General features: G+C 35.5%; 1 protein-coding gene across 1 annotated transcript in view; it reads right to left on the reverse strand.

The window, feature by feature from the left end:
• Nucleotides 1-1,500: 1,500 nt before the first annotated feature.
• LOC150093046 (tartrate-resistant acid phosphatase type 5-like) overlaps nucleotides 1,501-19,819 on the reverse strand; it is a 112,272-nt gene continuing 93,953 nt past the window's right edge. Inside the window, exon 6 of the mRNA XM_090413516.1 lies at nucleotides 1,501-2,540. Within this exon, the coding sequence (XP_090269642.1) occupies nucleotides 2,295-2,540 (246 nt within the window). The 3' untranslated portion in view covers nucleotides 1,501-2,294. The remainder of the gene's footprint in view (nucleotides 2,541-19,819) is intronic.

Below are 19,819 nucleotides of genomic sequence, written 5' to 3' on the forward strand. Positions count from 1 at the left end.
CTTCATGACAAAATTACTGCAAGTGATTATCTGGACATTTTAGATAATCAATGGCATCCCATGATCCAAACAACAATGCGGTATCCCAGGATGACAATGCCCTCATTCATACAGATTGAAATGTACAGTCATGGTTTGAAGAGTATGAAGGTGAACGTCAACCACTTCCCTGACCAGCACAATCACAGATTTGAACATTATGTCAAATCAATTTTCTTGAGTCAATACCAAGAAAAATTCAGGCTGTAGTGAAGGCAAAAGATGGTCCAACACCATTATTAATAAAGAAATATGCATGTATAACAAGTGTTTTCATTATTTTGTCCAATCCCTGAGTGTGTGTGCATTAATTAATTTGCTTAATTGTACTATTATTTGTCAGATCTTCATACTTTTTAAAGGCAAAACTGCACTGTGTTATTAACAGAACGCTGACTATTTTTTGTTACTTTTTTTTAAACCACTTTCATAAAAATATTGAGGGTAACACCTAATCCAGTTCAGTGAGAAGTTACTAGTTTGATAAATTAGGTTAATTCTGCTGTGTTGTTGGTTTACATTGTCGTTTTTAGTGCAGAAAATTACAATGCAAGAACATTTAACAGCATGTTTTAAACTCTTAGTAAAACTGCTCCTTTTACATCATACGGCATTTGCCCCATTGGATTTTTCTTTTACAAAATTGTATCTCTAGTGATTCTTTGCATAAACAGTTCTCAGTCTCATCAACACCCAAACGTTAAATTTATTTCCTGTCTACAGCTCTCTTAATATTAATTGAACAATGTGCACTGCACTTCACTTTTATTGATAGATAAGCAGAAGGAATTTTATTTAACAAGTCTGTGGGTGTGGCATGGATTATCTTGTCATTTGCTTGTGAGGTCACAGTGTTAGCACATATCACTTAAAACACAGCAGCTGCTACTTAAATAGGTGCTTGCTGACATATTCAAATCATTTCCTTGTATTGCAGTTTTTGTGTGAAAATATAATTGTGTAACACACTATCAGGTTATTTTTTAAATCAAGTTTGAAAAAAAAAAATTTCTGAGAATTTTGTCACTAATATAAAACAGTAAGAATGAAAGATTTGTTCCACTGCAGTATTTTGCAGTAAAGTAAGATAGAAATCCGTTCAATGTTAGTATAAGACATTTTTAACATAGTTACAATGTTTAAGCAGTAATAACAATTGGATTCATTCATATTCAAACTGAGTAGTAATCTCAGCTGTATTTTGATAACTGGTGTATTTTGATCTCTACCATTATTAACTGGTGTGTGTGTGTGGGGGGAGTGAACAATTTAATGGCTTACTACTAACTCAGTATTGTAAATGTATCTCAGAGATAGTTCTAGCGAAAGCAAGAAACACATTCTGTTACACTATAGCTCTAATTTTAAACATGGATATCAGATATTTTTACATTTTTCAGTCCTTTTATGTTATAATTATACTTTGTTGTTAGCAGCAACACAAAATAAGAAAAACATCCATACTGTAATATATGATTTTTTATTATAAAAAAAAGGGAGGGGGACCATAAGTAGGTATGTGCGAAATTGTAACACAACAATACAAGGAGATTACATATATATATATTTACTTAATTTCACATAAACTACACTTATCTGAAACAGTTATTTCAGATAAGTGTAGTTTAAGATAAGTTTCCCAAACATAACTGCATATGTCAAAGTACATGACATTTATAATGATTTAGAATTTCAAGGTATTCTGATCTTTTTCACTTGAATTTATCCTATGAAGTCAATTGAGTGATAATGTATGTTTATGCTAGCTACCTCTCCATGATGGGTAGCCATAAGTATTCTGCAAACATGCTTAAAAACACAAAAAAAAAAAACACAGCAAATAAAGATAACTATACAAATTACATAATTATATTATAAAACTTCTGTTATTAGTTTATCTGAAAAACTGCACTTTTACTGGGAGTTAATTATGAATCTGAATTCTAATAAAACTTGGGGTTCAAAAACTGCCAAGTTATTGTTAATCTTTACTAATTGTTGAGACAGAAGACTGGAAATTGATAACTCATCATAATCCATGTAATAATTTTGAATTTTATGCTACTTTTGAGTTTTTTCCAGTCTGCTTGCATTGTCCTTCTGATGTGTAATACCCGTTCATTAAATTCCCATCTAATCCTGATGTTCCTCACAAAAGGGCAAATTGCACTTTTAGAATAATAAATTTATTCTATAACTGATGTATTATTCAGAATATTAAGTAAAAAGAATGGTATTATATATTTTCAGTCATGTTAAAATCTTGGTCCAAATGAGTAATTGTACAAAATTTTTCCATTTGATTCAATAAACTGTACAGTCATATTTTGTGGTGTTGCTTTAATATGCATGAATCCTCCTAAACTGAGAAGGGCAGCCCAGGAAAATTTCAGAGATCCAGGTGGAATGGTATGGAGATGCTTTTTAGAAGTGTCAATATAATTTGTGCTTCCACTGACAAAATACTCCACAGGCCAGCTTGTATTCTTGGGACTAATGTGCTAATTGAAAATAAGAAAAAAATAATCTGCATCTGTTTTATTTCTTATGAGAAGAGAAAAATATGATGCATGACATAAGATTCAGAATGCATGCTAAATATGAAATATTTTCACAAAAGTATATTAAGTTAATAAATATATTACGGACACCATCACACTAAAAGCACCAGATCACTTCATTCTCATATATTTTAGAATTGGTGGGACAGTATTTCCACACAACACGTGTTTCTGTCAAACTCATGAATTACACTACAAAGCAAAAATGACTGCTTTATATATATATACATATATACACACATATATATAAATATACACACACACACACGCACACCTATACACACACACACCTATATACACACACGCACACATATATACACATACACACACACACACACACACACACACACATATTTACACACACACACACAGTCATACCCCAACTTACACGAATCTGGAGTTACGCGGTTTCTTATATGTACATATTCCCGTCCCACTTCACCACTAGTCATATCTTTCAGGCTCTGGCTGCATTCGCCAGTGTCACACATGCTGTGAACAAGCACTGAAGTGTTTCGCGCAGTCTCCATTCATACACGATTTTTACAGTCTACAAATCTTGCGATTGTTTAATGTTATGTTCTTGATAAAAATTTTATCACAAAAAATAATGTCATCCAAAAGAAGCAAGTCCGATTCTTCTACTGCTAGCAAGAAAAGAAAAACATTGACTTTGGAAACAAAATTCAACATTATTAAGGATTTTGAAGGCAGAATGAAAATTTGTGAGCTAGCAAAGAAGTTAGATCACAGGAATCCACAGTAAGAACAATCATAAAAGAAAGGTTTACAGATTTTGGAGGACATAGATTCTAACAAGGAATGAATTGTAGCCACAAGGCAAGGAATAAAAAAAATCATTAGCTTGCTATGAAGAAATGTTGCGTGACAAAAAAAAGACATTATGCCATCAGACGAATCTATTAGATTTTATGAAACCATCAACATCTAAATAACTTTATTTTTTTTATGTACGAAAAACTACAATTGTGATTATATTTCTTAAAAAATATACGTGTTTTTGTAAACCTTTGGTCCCAATTGTATGTTTGTATATATGCAGGGTGTTCGGGATAAATTTGACATATTTATAATTAATTATATTTTTCCGTAAGTTACATGTATTAACACACACTTCTCTTCATTTAAAAGTTTGGACCCTTCTTCATTCATATACAAGATGTCAGAAAGGATGGATAGCTGGAACCCACCTGAATCATGGAAGAGAATAACTTGTATCATGATGATTCGTGCCCGCCATCAAAATAAGGATATTACGACTGCTGCCCAATGCTCCCTGAATACAGTAAAAACAATCAGGCATGAACTAGAGACTTGCAATGGTGACTACGAGGATGTAGCAAGAAGAAAGATCCCTAGCAGACGATCTGATTGCGTTCGTACAGCAGAATTCCTCGCAAATCTGCAGGAACAGGTGTTGAAGAACCCTGGCATTGGAATTCGGGCTTTGTTCGTGGAGTTGCTAACTGTAGTCAAGCCCTGGATAACAAGGGTAGCCAATGGTAGGCCGTATGTATGGCAGCAGGATTCGGCCCCTTGCCACACCTCTGGGAAAAGTCAAAAATGGTTGTCTGAAAATTTCTACGACTTCACCAGTCCAAATGTTTGGCCTCCAAACTCCCCAGACCTTAACCCCATGGATTATTTTGTATGGGGCGCAGTTGAAAAAGACACCAATCGCACTTCCAGTAATACAAAAGCCCAGTTAATGGATAAAATTAAAACAGTTTTTGCGGCCCTTCCCAGGGAGACTGTAGCATCAGCTTGTTCGAGGTTCCGAAGCAGAATTGAAGCTGTGATCGATGCTAATGGTGGTTATTTTGAGTAAATCTTGTTGATAGTATTGTAATTAACTCTGCCTGTAATGTTTTTTTGTCAATTCATTAAATTTAATAGATACAAAGAAGATTTTCTTTTTCCTTACGAAACTGTCAAATTTATCCCGAACACCCTGTAAATTACATGCAAAATTATACCCCGAGTTACGCGAATTCGACTTACGCGCTTTTTGTCCCACCTACAGCGTAACTTCGGGGTTTTACTGTATGTGTGTGTGATATAACATGACTAAGAGAATATGCAGAATAAATTGAATATTTTTATATTCTGCAGATTTCTAACTTGTTTTTCCTCTCTCTCTCTTCTGGAAAGTAAAAACAATCTTTGTCTGCGAAAATTATGAAATTCTATTAATCAAAGACAGAAATAATATTCATAAACTAACTGAAGAATTATTTCTTACAAACTGAGTTGACTGGATGCTTTGTGCAAATTTAATGTGGAAAAGTATAAAGTTAAGCATTTTAAAATTAAAAGATTGAAAGCTATGTGCCACATTGATGGAACTGTACTCCAGGAAATTGATGAAGCTAAGGGATTTAGATACTAATAAACAAAATTTTCATATCACACAATGATTGGTAAGTCAAATTAATATCAGTATTAAGAAAATTAATACTGCCATTAATTCTGGTCCTGCAATTCTAACATGGAAAAAATTTAAAGGAAGTTACACAAGCATATACAGGAAATCCTTGACCCTACATAAGAGTTACATTCTGCTAACTTTACATAAGTCAAATTTTATGTAAATCAGATTGAATCCCCTCACCCATAACTCTATTGCTCATGTGTTGGCATTAACATGTTTTAGTTATTTCTGTTAGTTTTGATCACCAGATGTACACATAAATTACATTTCAGTATGTAATTATTAATGCAAAGTAATAAAGCAAAGTATACATAATGTGAGAAAAAAAACAATTTCTGTATGAAATTATCAAGAGATGACTGAACTTTGGCCTCTTCTTTCTCTTCAAAAAACTCTCAATAAATGGCTAAAGCAAAATAAATATTTCTATTTGGGCTTTTAAGACCATGAAACATTCTGATCCATCCTCTAATTGTTCTCCACCTTCATATTGAAATGATTAAATATATCTTTATTGGCATTATCCAGAAATGTCTGTCATGAAAAAGTATTATATTACAGAAGCATCACATTCAAGAGTATTGAATGTACACACAGCAAAGGGGAATTTATGCTAAAGATGTTTTTAAAACCTGCGGCAACACAAATACAACTTTGAAAACTTCTAAATATATAACAGGACACATTATGTGCCTGGTACAGAATTTTTTGATAAGTCCCAGATAAACATTGAAACATGGCTTCATCAACATGACCCAGAGACTAAACAAGAATCAATGGAGTGGAGACAACGTTTCTCCATGGCCAAAGAGGATTCTTGCTATTGTCTTCTGGAATATAGATGCTGTAATCCTTACCAACTACCTCAAAAAAAAAAAAGTAAAACTGTTATAGTATTCAACAGCTCTGAAGGAACTGAAGGAAAAAATGCTACGGGAAACTGAGCAGAGGCATGTTGCTTTTGCAGGACAATGCACCTGTTCACACTGCTCATGAAATCCAACATACAATACACAACTTGGGCTTTCAATGTCTGTCTCATCCACCTTATTCACCAGACCTTGCTCCATCTGACTATTTCCTATTCCCAAATTTAAAGAAACACTTAAAAAGAACAGAATTTACCACAGATGATGAAGTTGCAGCCACAACTGAGGATTAGTTTGTGCAACAAGAGAAAGACTTTTTTCCTAGAATAATGTGTAAGTTACACAGTTCTACCTTAATTCCTTTATGGTGATTATCACAACTTTTCAGCACACCCTCATATATATTATTTTATGTATATCTATAGTATTTTTCCAATGCCATAAAACACTTTTACTTGTAATCGCTGTACTAACAGTTGCATGTTGTTATATAATGCTTGAGTTTCAATTTGATTTCTGATAACAGGCCTGTACATTAGTTGTGAATTTTGGAACAGCTGTTGCCTGGAAACAAGAATGCTGGGGGGGGGGGGACTGTCTTAACTCTCACTAGGAATGTGAGAGTTAAGACAGACTGAATAAGTTAATAATAAATAAAGGAAGATTAAGAAGACTGTGATATGATAAATATTGCAAAGGAAGTTTCCATGTAACCAAGTGAAACCACAGAACATTTAGTTGATATTCACTTTTTTTTTTTTGGTATATGATGTCATCCCTCAGAAATGAATTTAACTGAGAGAGAAAGAGAGAGAGAAAGAGAGAGTGAGTCAAGGAATGAGACCAAATTTTCTTTAAGCCCACATTGTGTAATTCTTTGAATGGTTATATAATTAACTCTTGTATTTTATAGGAAGTTACAGAATACTAGAACTCATTATTTACTAATAATTTATGATATTCCACATTTACTATTCTAGTAAATACAGATTCTATATAATGTATATATACCACATTCTATATTTAGTAACATACAGAGAAAAGAGAATGACTTAACATATAGAATTGTATCTACTGTACATACATATTATGAAGTTCCCGAGGTTCAGAAGGTGAATTGGATTGGATGAAGCAAGAAATGAAATGGATGCGGAATGAAATTGAGAGAATTCAGGTCAAAACTATTAAAATAAATCATGATGGCATGAAAGAGATAACAAAAGATGAGCGAGTGGCGTTGTATGGCGACTCCATTATTAAAGGTGTGCTAGAGGATAAAATGCACAAGGTATGTTTTCCAGGCGGTAAAATGAGTAGAGTGATTGAGGCATTGAATATGAGGCGGGAACGAACAAAAGAGTTAATTGTATTAATTGGTACGAATGATTTGAGAGAGAACAAAGAGCATGTCAAAATGAATGTCAGGAGACTGCTTGGAAAGATAAAGGAGAATAGTGTGACAGGAAGGGTGGTCAGTGTGTTGCCTAGGTATGATTGTGGTGAAATGAGGCGGAGAGCAAGGATTATGAATGATATTCTGGCTGAAATGTGTGAGGAGATGGGAGTAGAGTTTGTTAATGTGTGGAATGAGTTGAGGGACGAAGTGAGCTGTATGGGAGCGATGGACTGCATTTGAGTGGTTATGGTGTGAGTCGCTTGGAGAGACTGCTGCTGGAAGGTAGAGAAGTGAATAGAGAGAATGAATCAGATCGAGAGGGGAGTGATGTGGAAGAGCAGGAGAGATTGAAGGAGTGGAAATGAATGTGGAAGTGAGTGGTATGAGTATAGAAAATGAGAGAATGGGTGTGCAAGAGGAGCAGGGAAACGGCGAGGCTCAGGGTGGACAGGGATACACAGCATGAGAAAGGTGGATGCTCCAAGAGGAGGTGAGAGAATGTGTAGGCAGGAAAGTAATGGGATGATCAGGGATCAAAAGGAAACAGATGGAATTGCAAAGGGTTCTAAAATGAAGAAGCAGAAAGGGAAATGGCCCCAGTCCAGCATGGAGAGATCACATCGAGTGAGTGGTATCAGTGGAACTAGCTGTAGATCCAGAAATGAGTTGTTGTGTTTGTATACCAATGCTAGAAGTATAAGAAACAACGCGGATGAAATGGTTGCACTAATTGCGTCTGTGCACCCAGAGATTGTCGGAATAAGTGAGACATGGTTAGATGAGGATGACATCCTGACAGGAATAGAGATGGAAAGGTATGATGTGTTTCGTGAGGATAGAAGGGGTAAAAAGGGAGGGGGAGTGCTATTGATGATAGAGAAAGAGTTATGTCCATACAAGGTAGAGATGCAAGAGGGAAATGGGGCCAGTGGTTTTGAGGCAGTATGGTGTGAGATAGAGGTGAATAGAATCAAATACTTGGTGGGATGTTGTTATAGACCTGGTAATGTGGATGGTGGTGATAGTGAAATGTATAGTCAAATAAGCCAAGCAAATAAGAAAAGGGTGATCATTATGGGTGATTTTAATTATGGCAATATAGACTGGAATGAAGAGATAGCAACTGGAAGTAAAGAAAATGAGTTTCTTGAGTTTTTGAGGGATAACTACCTCAGACAATATGTAACAGAGGGCACAAGAGGATTAAGGGTCTTGGATTTGGTCATCTCATCGGAGGACGTAATTATCAATGAGGTATCAAATCATCCACCAATTGGTGAAAGTGACCATGAGGTGATTACTTGGGTGGTTGCCAGCAGTGCAAGGACCCCAGTGAAAAAAGGGTATATGTGGAACTACAAGGGGGGTGATTATGAAGAGCTCAGGAGACAACTTGCAGGTGTAGCATGGAATGAGGAGTTAGCTGGAAAAGAGATCAATGCAGCTTGGGGGATTTTCAAAAAATATTTAGTGGATGCAATGTCTAAATGTATACCACGGGTGAGAAGGTTAAATAAGTTAGGTGTGAGATGGATGAATAAAGAGATTAAGCATGCAATACAGAGAAAAAGGGCATTGTGGAGGCAGCATAAGAGAAGTGGAAGTAACCAATTTCATGAGTTCTACAAAGACCAGGCAAGGAGAGTGACTTGGTTGGTGAGAGTAGCTAAAGAGAGGTATGAACAGCAGTTAGCTAATGAAGCTAAAAAGAATCCTAGGGAGTTCTTTCGATATGTAGCCAGCAAAAGAAAGAATGATTATGGAAGGATGACATTGATTGGAGGAAATGGTATAAAGACAGCTGTTGCAGAATGTGTGGTGGAGATACTTAATGAACAGTTCATAAAGATCTTTCAATCTTGTGAATGTGACTTCATGGAGAGATTAAGAGCAGTTGATGATGGGGAGGAGAGACTGACTGTAAGTGAGGAAGAGGTGTTTGGGGAGTTGAGTAACCTAGATGTAAATAAGGCTGTGGGACTTGATAATATATCACCGCGTATTCTGAAGGAATGTGCCAGAGAGTTGACACCTGCCTTGACATATTTTTTTAATACGAGTCTTGCACTTGGTCAAATCCCTAAAGAGTGGAAGGAGGGCAAAATTGTGCCACTTCATAAAGGAGGTGATCGAACTCAAGCATCAAACTATATTCCTATCTGTGTGTCAGGTGTTGTGGTTAAGATGTTGGAGAAGCTTGTGAGAACTAGGATCCAGAGTTGGGTTGACAACAATGGTATAATCTTTGATGGACAGCATGGATTTGCTAAAGGGAGGTCGTGTTTTAGTAATCTACTTACTTATTACAATAAAGTGACTGCTTCTTTGGACAGAGGAGAAGGATACACAGTAATATATTTGGATTTTGCAAAAGCTTTTGATAGAGTACCTCATGATAAGTTGACAGTCAAACTAGAGCAGATGGGGTTGGATATTAGATTAGTGCATTGGATTGGAGACTGGCTATCTGATAGGTATCAACAAGTTGTGTATGGGGGGGGTGCAATATCCAGGAAAAGGAAAGTCACTAGTGGAGTGCCTCAGGGATCTGTTTTAGGGCCATTACTATTTAACTTGTATATTAATGATATTGGCAAAGATTTGGATGGAGATATTCAGTTGTTTGCAGATGATGCAAAGTTGGGACGAACCATAAAGAGTAGTGAAGATGTTGTGGTCTTGCAAGAAGACTTGAATAAATTGAGTGATTGGGCAAGCAAATGGGGATGTGAGTTCAATGTTGCAAAATGTAAGGTTTTAAAATTTGGAAAACAAAGATGGGATGCAGAATTTATGCTTGGTAAGAATATATTGTTGGAAGTAGAGGAAATAAGAGATCTGGGAGTGATAGTGGATAAGGATCTAAAATTTAGGAGACACATCGCCAAAATTGTGAAGACAACACAAAGACTTCTGGGAATGATGAGGAGGACACTGACGTGTAGAAGTAGGGAGATTCTTGTTCCATTGTATAAGGCTTTGATTAGGCCACACATGGACTATTGTGCCCAGATTTGGTCACCTGGTTTTCAGAAGGATGAAGAGATGTTGGAAAGGGTCCAAAGGCGACTGACTAAGGTAGTTTCTGACCTCTGGAATGTCGAGTATGAGGAAAGATTGAAAAGATGTAATTTGCAGAGTCTAGTGGAGAGAAGGAAGAGGGGAGATATGATAGAGACCTACAAGTTGGTAAGGGGTTGTTATAGGATCAATGGTGGAGAAGTTCTACAGAGAATAGTGGGAGATCAGGGGAGAACCAGAGGTCATGCCTGGAAACTGTATAAAGAGGGTGTGAGTAGGGGAGTGAGAGGCAGGTTTTTTTCGTGCAGAGTTGTGAATGATTGGAATGCCTTGCCTGAGAGTGTGGTGTCTGCAAGGAGTTTGAATGTGTTTAAGACCCGGTATGATGAGATGTGTGTGAGATAAAAGGACCTCCTAGATGAGTCTTTGACTCCATGAGGTCTTGTTTAATAATAATAATAATAATAATAATAATTATTATTATTATTATTTGACACCTTCAGGGAGGCCTAAGACTCATCGAAGGAGGGCACCTACTCTATAACTCTCCATCTCCAACACTCAACTTCATCCACAAACTGCCTCATCTACACCAATGCCATCTACTGTCCACCATCACCACTATTATTTTCACAGACAATCACAAACATCCAAGCCCACAGCAAGATTCAACCCCGCAGTCTTTTGGCTGGAGAGCAGATACGCTAACCACTTGGCCAACCAGGCTGGCCAGAAGCAACAGGCGTTTCATACATCATGGCTTTAAGGGTCCCCACCGATATACAGGGTGGTTCAAAATTCCACGTACAAACTTTGAGGGGAGGTAGAGAATATCAAAATCAACCATATTTACATAGGAAATCATGACCGGAAACGCCACCAGAAGGTACTAACAGGGACACAAAGATACAGAACTAACACAAGGCAGTAAGTAGTGTAAAAAACTTTATTAGGCGTAACTGAACAGTTCAATAGTAGTTGGATACATAATATGGTTTCACATCAGGTGCTCAGAGTCAACCATTAGCAGTGATGCATGCCTGACACTGACGACGCACTGATTGCCGTACATTTCCGAAAATACCTGGAGTTTCCCGGATATTAGCAGGGGCGATAGCGATTCTTGCCATGAAGTCCATATCAGAGGCAAAAGGCATTTCATACACCATGGCTTTAAGGGTCCCCACAGAAAGACAATGCCTGATAAATCAGGTGAGCATGGGGCCATGCGATGGGTCTACCATGCCCAATGCATCGAGCCCCAAAGGACCTGTCCAAATACTGATGCACAGAAATGCCAAAATGGGATGGAGCCCTGTCGTGTTGGAACCACATCCGTCAACGCACAGTCAAGGTCCGATACTTCTGAGAGTCCAGTGGGAAACTCCAGGCATTTTCGAAAATGTAAGGCAATCAATGCGTCATCGGTGTCAGGCATGCGTCACTGCCATTGGTCATAACGTCGAGCACCTGATGTGAAACCATATTATGTATCTAACTACTACTGAACTGTTCAGTTACGCCTAATAAAGTTTTTTTTACACTACTTAGTACCTTGTGTTATTTCTGTATCTTTGTGTCCCTGTCCTTCCAGTGGCATTCTGGGAGTCCAGTCAGGATGGTACGGGTACGGATCAACTAAACAGTCAGCAACGATACCTGCCCATACATTAATAGCGAAGCGTTGTTGTGCAGCATGTGATTGCACAGCGTGTGGGTTCTCATGGGCCCACACATGAGCATTGTGGTGATTGAAGACCCCTTTGCAGGTAAATGAAGCTTCATCCATGAACAAAACACAACTTGGAAAATCTGGATCTACAGCACTTTTCAGCAGAAACCACTGCACAAATTCCACATGTCGAGGATAATCTTTGGCCATCAGTAACTGGACCCGTTGCAGATGAAATGGATGTAAGGACTCAGAGTGCAAAACACGCAATACACTGGATCGAGATACTCCTATAGCAGAGGCAATGGCATGTGTGCTTGTCTCTGGATTATTGTCCATCGCATGCAACACCTCCTCTTCCATAGTGGGATTTCGCATCGATCGTGGCCACCCACTATCATGAATGCAATCCCTGAATAATCCATTCATGCAAATTCTGATGCATATGCGCAAACATTTGGTGATGTGGTACACGTCTGTTTGGGCATCTTTTGCAATACATTTGTACAGTGGCTTGTCCATTACCGTCAGCTAACCATAAACACATGGTTAGCCTAGTGGCTATGCGCTTCGCAACCATATGCCTGGGAAAGGTCCTAGGTTCAGTTCCTGTTGACGACGTAAGGAGCTCAAGGATCTTCCTCAGCAATAGTCAAGCTAGCCAGTCTTGAGCGTGGACAGCAGGGTTTTTCTCCCAAGTTTATCTGGGGTTTTTCATCCCACAAGCAGGCAAACCGGCCCCAGTGAACACACACGGATTACAGTCATGAATATCGCCCTTAGGGGAAGCAGCAGATGAGTGGCAAACCAGCTGCATTAATACAGCAGTAACCCCTCATTAGGAGGGAGGTCAACTAGTCCTAGGACAGACGAGAGGGATAGAAACCCATAAACGAGGTATATGTCTCCCATCTCAGCATTCATAAAACGACGCATGTTCTTCGTACGACATCGATGCTTGAATGAGGAAGCCCCCAGTTCTCATCTGGAGCACTAGCGAACAGCGACACATATCACTTTAGGGTGGCTTTTCCGGTCATGCTTTCGTATGTGAATATGGTTGATTTTGATGTTCTCTACCTCCCATCAAAGTTTGTACGTGGAATTTTGAACCATCCTCTGTGTATACATATATGTTAAAGATGCCAAGCTATTTTAAACCTGGTTTTACTCCATTTCCCAAGTAAGCAAAGTTTGCGCTTGCACGTATTGCAAGTCTAGGTGACCTGCAAAGCGGTGCAAGTCTAGGCAACTTGTGGTAAAGGTGGAATAAGATCTGATCACTATTCTTAATATTTACCCTTACTGCAAAGCCCATCTCCTTGAGGAGATGTATGATGCTATTCATTAAGGACAAGGGGCCACTACCCAGACTGGTTTCGACCTTTATTGTGGTCTCATCAGTGGGAGCCAGGCTTAGAAATACCAAGGTTAAGTAATACAGAGCTTATAAGTATTTTACCAAAACAAGTTAGCATAAGGTGCTTTGACCTTATTAAATAAAAATCTCAGGATGAGAGATAGATGTAGAAAGTTTTTTACCTTGGATATAACATATGTTAAAGATGCTTAGCTATTTTAAACCACCTTCACCACGAGTTGCGCTACTTTGCGGGTCACCTAGATTTGCAATACGTGCAGGTGCAAACTCGACTTATTTGTCTGTTTGCTTACTTGGGAAATGGAGTAAAACCAGGTTTAAAATAGCTTGGCATCTTTAACATATTTATATCCAAGGTATAATATATATTATACCTTGGGTATAATATATATTATACCTTGGGTATAATATATATATATATAGTTATAATATATATATATATATATATATATGTGTGTGTGTGTGTGTGTGTGATAATCGGCTTTTACTCAGCTGTTGTGATACATTTTAAAAACATTGATTTAATGACTAAAAACCGAGATAACTTATAAAGGTTTTAATAAGAATAACATGACTAGTTTCGGCTTATAACAACCTTCCTCAGGTATTCTTAAAGGAAAAGAATAGTAATAAACATTGAAGTATCTAAACAAACTGGAAATTACAGGTAAAAATTCCACACATAACTGATACATAAAAAATGTTGTACTTTTTCAAGTTGTTCTAACAGGCGTGCCATTGTTTATTTCAAGTGCGCGTGCAGGCTCACGTGAACGCCAATATTGAATAACTGCAGAATGGCTATCTGGGATGTTATAACTCAAATTGTTGTTTAAGTGGACAGGGTTCAGAAGGATTTCCCTTGAGTCTACAATTTTCCTCTCAAACTCATCATCACATCACAGCAAAAGATATTTTCTGATCTATCCCAGCAAACAGAGTGGCTTTGTTGATCATCATTAGGATTATTTGAAAAAAGAACATGACTGGATAATGCAGTTGCATGAGATCTTTTGTAAGAGATGTCTCTTTTATGCTCTTCTATACGTTGTTAAATAGATTTGTTAGTTTGTCCAAAATAAGGGATATTGCAATCGCACCATAATTTATATACACCTGGATATTTTAGGTTGTGATGAGTAGGTTTTGGATGGCTGATTAGAGAATGGATTTTAGGAAGTGTGGTGAAGAACGTCCTGATATTATATTTTTTAAGGACTTATAGCTATTTTTTTAGAGACCCGTGCTAATGTACGGAATGGAGATGCTAGCTTTAAAATTAATAGTTTCTGTTGTGCACTGTCTGGGAGGATCCAGAAGAAATTTCTTAATCGTTTTTTCAGAGTATCCATTTTGTTTAAAGATAAGAGCGAGGTGATTTATTTCTTTTTGTAGTTCATCTGGTTCAGTCAAGAGAGAGCATGCTCTGTGTCCTAAGGTAGATATAGTTCCAAGTTTTTGCGGTGGGAAATGATGAGAAAGATTATGCAGATATCTATTAGTATGAGTAGGTTTTCCGTACATAGAGATTTTTAATCTTTCAGAGCATCGTGTAAGCATGACATCCAGGAATGCTAAGGAGTTATTATTTTCTAGATCAGCAGTAAAGTTTATATTAGGATGTTGGATGTTTAGATGATGAAGAAAATCTGTGAGAGATGTGTGCCCATGATTCCAAATAATGAATATATCATCAACATATCATTTCCAAACTTTTGGTTTAAATGAGAAGAACGATATGGCTTTCGTTTCAAAATCTTCAAGGAAGATGTTAGCTAGAACTGGGGACAAAGGATTGCCCATTGCCAGGCCTTGTTTTTGTTGGTAAACGGAGCCTGATATCTGAAGTAACCAGAACGAATGCAATGTTTTAATAAAGTAAACATTTTTTGGATAATTTGTCCTTTAGTAATGTAAGTACCTTGTCCGTAGGAATGTTAGTAAATAAAGATATAGAACTAACAGGAACTCCTATATTCCATAAAATTCATGTATGTAGCATACCATTTCTTTGCTGGACGTCCAGCAAACCTGGATAATATTCTCCATCTGTTGAAAGAACATGGATAAGAAGTGCAGTTTGACCATGTCCATTAGAAGGGGCAATAATAATCCTTCACACTGAAAAGAAAACTTAACTAGATTACCTGGCATTCGTAGTAGCTACATTCAGTTGCCTACAGCAAGAAACGCAGTTGCTTGCTGTTTATTCGGTAACTGGAATCTAAGTTATATCAGACTAAAATACCTATGAGTTATATTCATTTTTTGCTGCTTGTTTTTATCGTATAATTATAGTTTTTAATGCCAGTGCAAAATAAGAAATCCTTTCATACTTTCTTCACTTCATATTGTATCACTTTGGAAGATCAATGTCACTATCAATTTTTTCATTATATAATTATTTTAATTGCCAATACATCTTAAAATTCTTCCACAACTTGATTGAAGATAATTATTTTTGTCTAACAAATATTTTATAAATTCATGAAAATCCAAATCTAAAAATGAATATAGCCTCCATCTGTTCCAAATGAAGTTTTCTTTTTTATACATAATCTTAGTTCGAAGGTTAGTTCACAGATTGTGCAAAGGTTCACACTTTTAAATTTTGCTTTATAGAGAATCATATGTAAATCTTGAATCATATCATGTAATGCATAATTTTTATTACGTAATCTGTATGTTTTTGCATTTCAACTTTCTTGGTTTCCTCCTAATCACTCACTACAAATCGAAATAAAAGGCAGTTATGAAGTCACCTGTTATGCACGTATTTTTGGCTAATTTTGATATTATGCGCCAGTTTTGAAGCAGCGATATTTTCCCTACAGTTTATCTTTCGAAACGTGTAGGTGCATGCGTCAAAATGAAATTTTATTTCCAAAATCTTCGTAACAGAATTAATTCGCCTTTAATGGCTAACCCCCCCCCCCCCCCAAAAAAAAAAATTATCATCACACACACAAAATACTGCTAGTAACATATGTGCACTTTCTTTTTGTTTGAATTCATTATTTTTCTAAAGTAATGGTACCAGAGAAATTTTAATATTCCGATACCAAAATTAAATCGTGATGATTATAAATTAGCAAATTTTGTATATTTTTTCATTTATATCATTTCCTGATAAGTATAAATCATTAAATTATATAATATTGGGGAAATTAATGTTTAAAAAAACAGTTTCATCCTACAAAAGCAATATCAGAATAAAATGTTTTGAACATCTGTAAAGCAATCAGAAAGGTGAAAAATATAATAATAAAATAAATTTTTGTGTGTATTCGGCTACTGTTAAGGAGTTTTTAGTGTGTCTACTGGATGTGTTTGTTTCTCACTTTCTCAATAATTTGTGTTTAGCTTATGGACTGTTACTCGAGCAGAAAGGAATATAATATAACCCTTTCTCCCTCCAAAAAAAAGAAAAAAACAAACGATTATGTAATACATATGCGCCTTTTCTTTTAAATAATTCAAATCTTTTTTTTTCTTGAAGATAATTGTATCAAATTATTTATAATTTTTCAATAATAAAAATGAAATTGATCACTATAAATTAAGAAATCATTTTACTGTTGTATCAGCCTGTAAAAGATATGTCAGTATTTCTGTGTTAGGATGTTTGTAATCAACAATGGAAAATGAAATAAGACATTCTTGATGTATTCTGCACTACAGCTAGGCAATTTAGTGTGATTTCTGAGGAAACTTTCTGTCTCTTGTCTTTCTCAATAGCAGTGAGAGTAATCTAAGTTTAGCTTTTCCCTCCAGCTAAGAGGATTATTATAGAGTATTTCAAAGATGTAGTAATATTTAGAATTAAAAAATAAATAAAGAAATAACAAAAATAACACTATTGAAATTTCAGCAGACTGCAGAACAACTGATTTCAGATTGCAAAGAAATAGTGCAGTATTAGAAGCTTCGACGGCACAACAATATTATTGCTTTATTTTATTTTATTTTATTTTTTTTTGTCAAAATGGTAAACTGAAGCAACAGATTTTGAATACTGTATGAAAACTTTCAAGTTATATTTTCAGCATATTTATTGGTTACGCTGGATATTACAGTAATGCAGATCCTATAAAAAAAAAATCTGTTGCAGTTTTAAGCAAAAGACAAAGGCAAAGAGTCTCTGATAAAATACCATTGGATATAAATTTTTGACATTAACCCCTAGAAATGCAGTTTAATATCATTTGTTGTTCACAAAAAAATCGTTCCTAAAATTGGAATGTTACGATCCATATAATGGTATTTTTCAAGGAAAGAAAGCAAAATGTCATATTTATTTCAATAAATGTTATTTAAAAAATATAAATATTTGACATAATATTTTAAATGAAACAAACATTTGAAAATTTGCAGGAAAAAAAATCTTCTATATTGTCAGTAAAGTGAAAGAACAAAGTTGTCTTGTTCCATGACACTGATTTGAAGAATAAAAGGCAGCAAATTTACTATTACTAAATAGATCATTGCAAAGGCTGATCTCTGGTCATTTCAGGATTGATTATTTTCGCACATGTGAAATTCGTTTTTATTTTGGGAAAAAGACAATAATTGTGCAGGAAAAAAAAACAATTATCGTAGGACAGTAAAGGAAATTCAAAGCAATGTAGTACACGTCCAAACAGTTAATCCATTAACGGCTCTAAAATCATCATTCAGGCATTAACAGCGAAGGGGGTAATTGCATGATAAAAAGTAGAATGCGGATGAAGTTTTGATCCATTAAAATTGAACTGGCAACTATGCCGCGGAATCTTGTCTGGAAGCAGTGCATTATTTTTATTTTTATTCAAAAAGAAAGTATATAATTACTTTTCATCTTCAACAAGAAGATGGAGTATGCTCCTTAGAAAAAAAAAAATCTTTAACAGTTAAAAGATTAAGTGAAACGAGGTGGTCCACAAGAGCTGACACTGTTGCGTTCAAACTGTGGATATAAAACACATTAAAGAGGCATTACTTGAAGTATCCATTTCTCCTCATGAAAAACCTATTTCTAAATTACAGCTCATCATTGGCTGATCATTTTGACAATTCAGAAACAGCAGTAACACGTGGACCCTGCATAGGAAGCGGGAATAACGCATCGTGAAAGAAGAAGAAACAGCAACGTTAACAGTTGTGTGGGACAAAATTATATAAGAATAAATGCTACTAGTAAATCTCTACAAGATCCTGATATGGATTTGTTTTTAGCTAATAACTTGTTAGTTTTTAGTTGGTTTTATTTTAGATATAAGAAATAGTTTTTGCTATTTTAAATGAAGAAGCAAATTTATTAACAGATGAGACAAAATTTAAAGATGAGAAGGAAAGAGTGAAAAAACGAAAAAAAAAGTCTCACGAAATTTTACAATTTAACGATGAGATTACTTGTCTATTACATGGGAAAGAAAATTTCATCGTTAATAAGCTAATTTTGGAAATTAATGAAAGAGCAAAAAGCTATTTAGACAGATATGTATGGCATTTTTTTCAGGAAAGATATAGCTCAAGACAAGTACAAGACTAGTATTAACAAAATTTTACAATCTTATGGAAGCTGATATTGATTCAGAAAAATTTATTGGTTAAGTTAAGCAATTTTTAATAATGATAAAGGAAGAAAATTTTTCAATTAAAATACGTACAAATTTATAAATGATGGGTTAAGGTCTACTTTTCACGAACGTAGAAACAAATAAAAAAATTAAGAAGCAACTTGCACCAAAATAAATCAACTGACCTCTCATTATTATGCATTGAATCAGATGTAATAGACTCAATTAATTATATCATTTTAGATATATTCTGTTAAAACCAAAGCCAAAAAAAAAAACTTTTAGTTATTTTTTCTTTTTTAATTTAAATTTGAACAAATTTATATATATATATATATATATATATATATATATATATATATATATTATTGAAATTAGGATTTACTCGAGATGTATACATTTATAAAATTAATTTAACTTACTAGAACCCAAGAAAGTATAACAAAAACCTTTAATAAATCACGACTAGTTTCATCAGTGCTCTGACTTCTTCAGGTGGGTAACAAATAACATAAGACTTATAAAAATAACAAGGTAAAAAACATGGACTTCCCAGTTTAATAAAAAGAAGCAGAATAGTAACAGTCATATACGAATAGGTGACCATATGCCACCATTGGCATGAGTTGAATGTGTGTGACAGCTAATTTTAGAGCACCAGTACTGGATTACTGCGCTATGGGAATCAGGCAAATTGTAGCTTAGATTGTTGTTCAAGTGTGAAGGGTCCAGAACTATTTCTTTTGATTTGATAATTCTTCTTTCAAATTCATCTTTGCATATATATAAATTAGTAGTGCGTTCCCAATCAACTTGGTGTGGCTGTTCTTCAAGGTTAGAGTTTGCCGAGAAGAGGACATGACTGGAAAG

This window comes from Typopeltis vanoorti, chromosome 24 (genome assembly GCF_054136105.1).
Source record: "Typopeltis vanoorti isolate ZY-2024b chromosome 24, IOZ_Tvanoo_1.0, whole genome shotgun sequence".
Taxonomy (NCBI): Eukaryota; Metazoa; Arthropoda; class Arachnida; order Uropygi; family Thelyphonidae; genus Typopeltis; species Typopeltis vanoorti.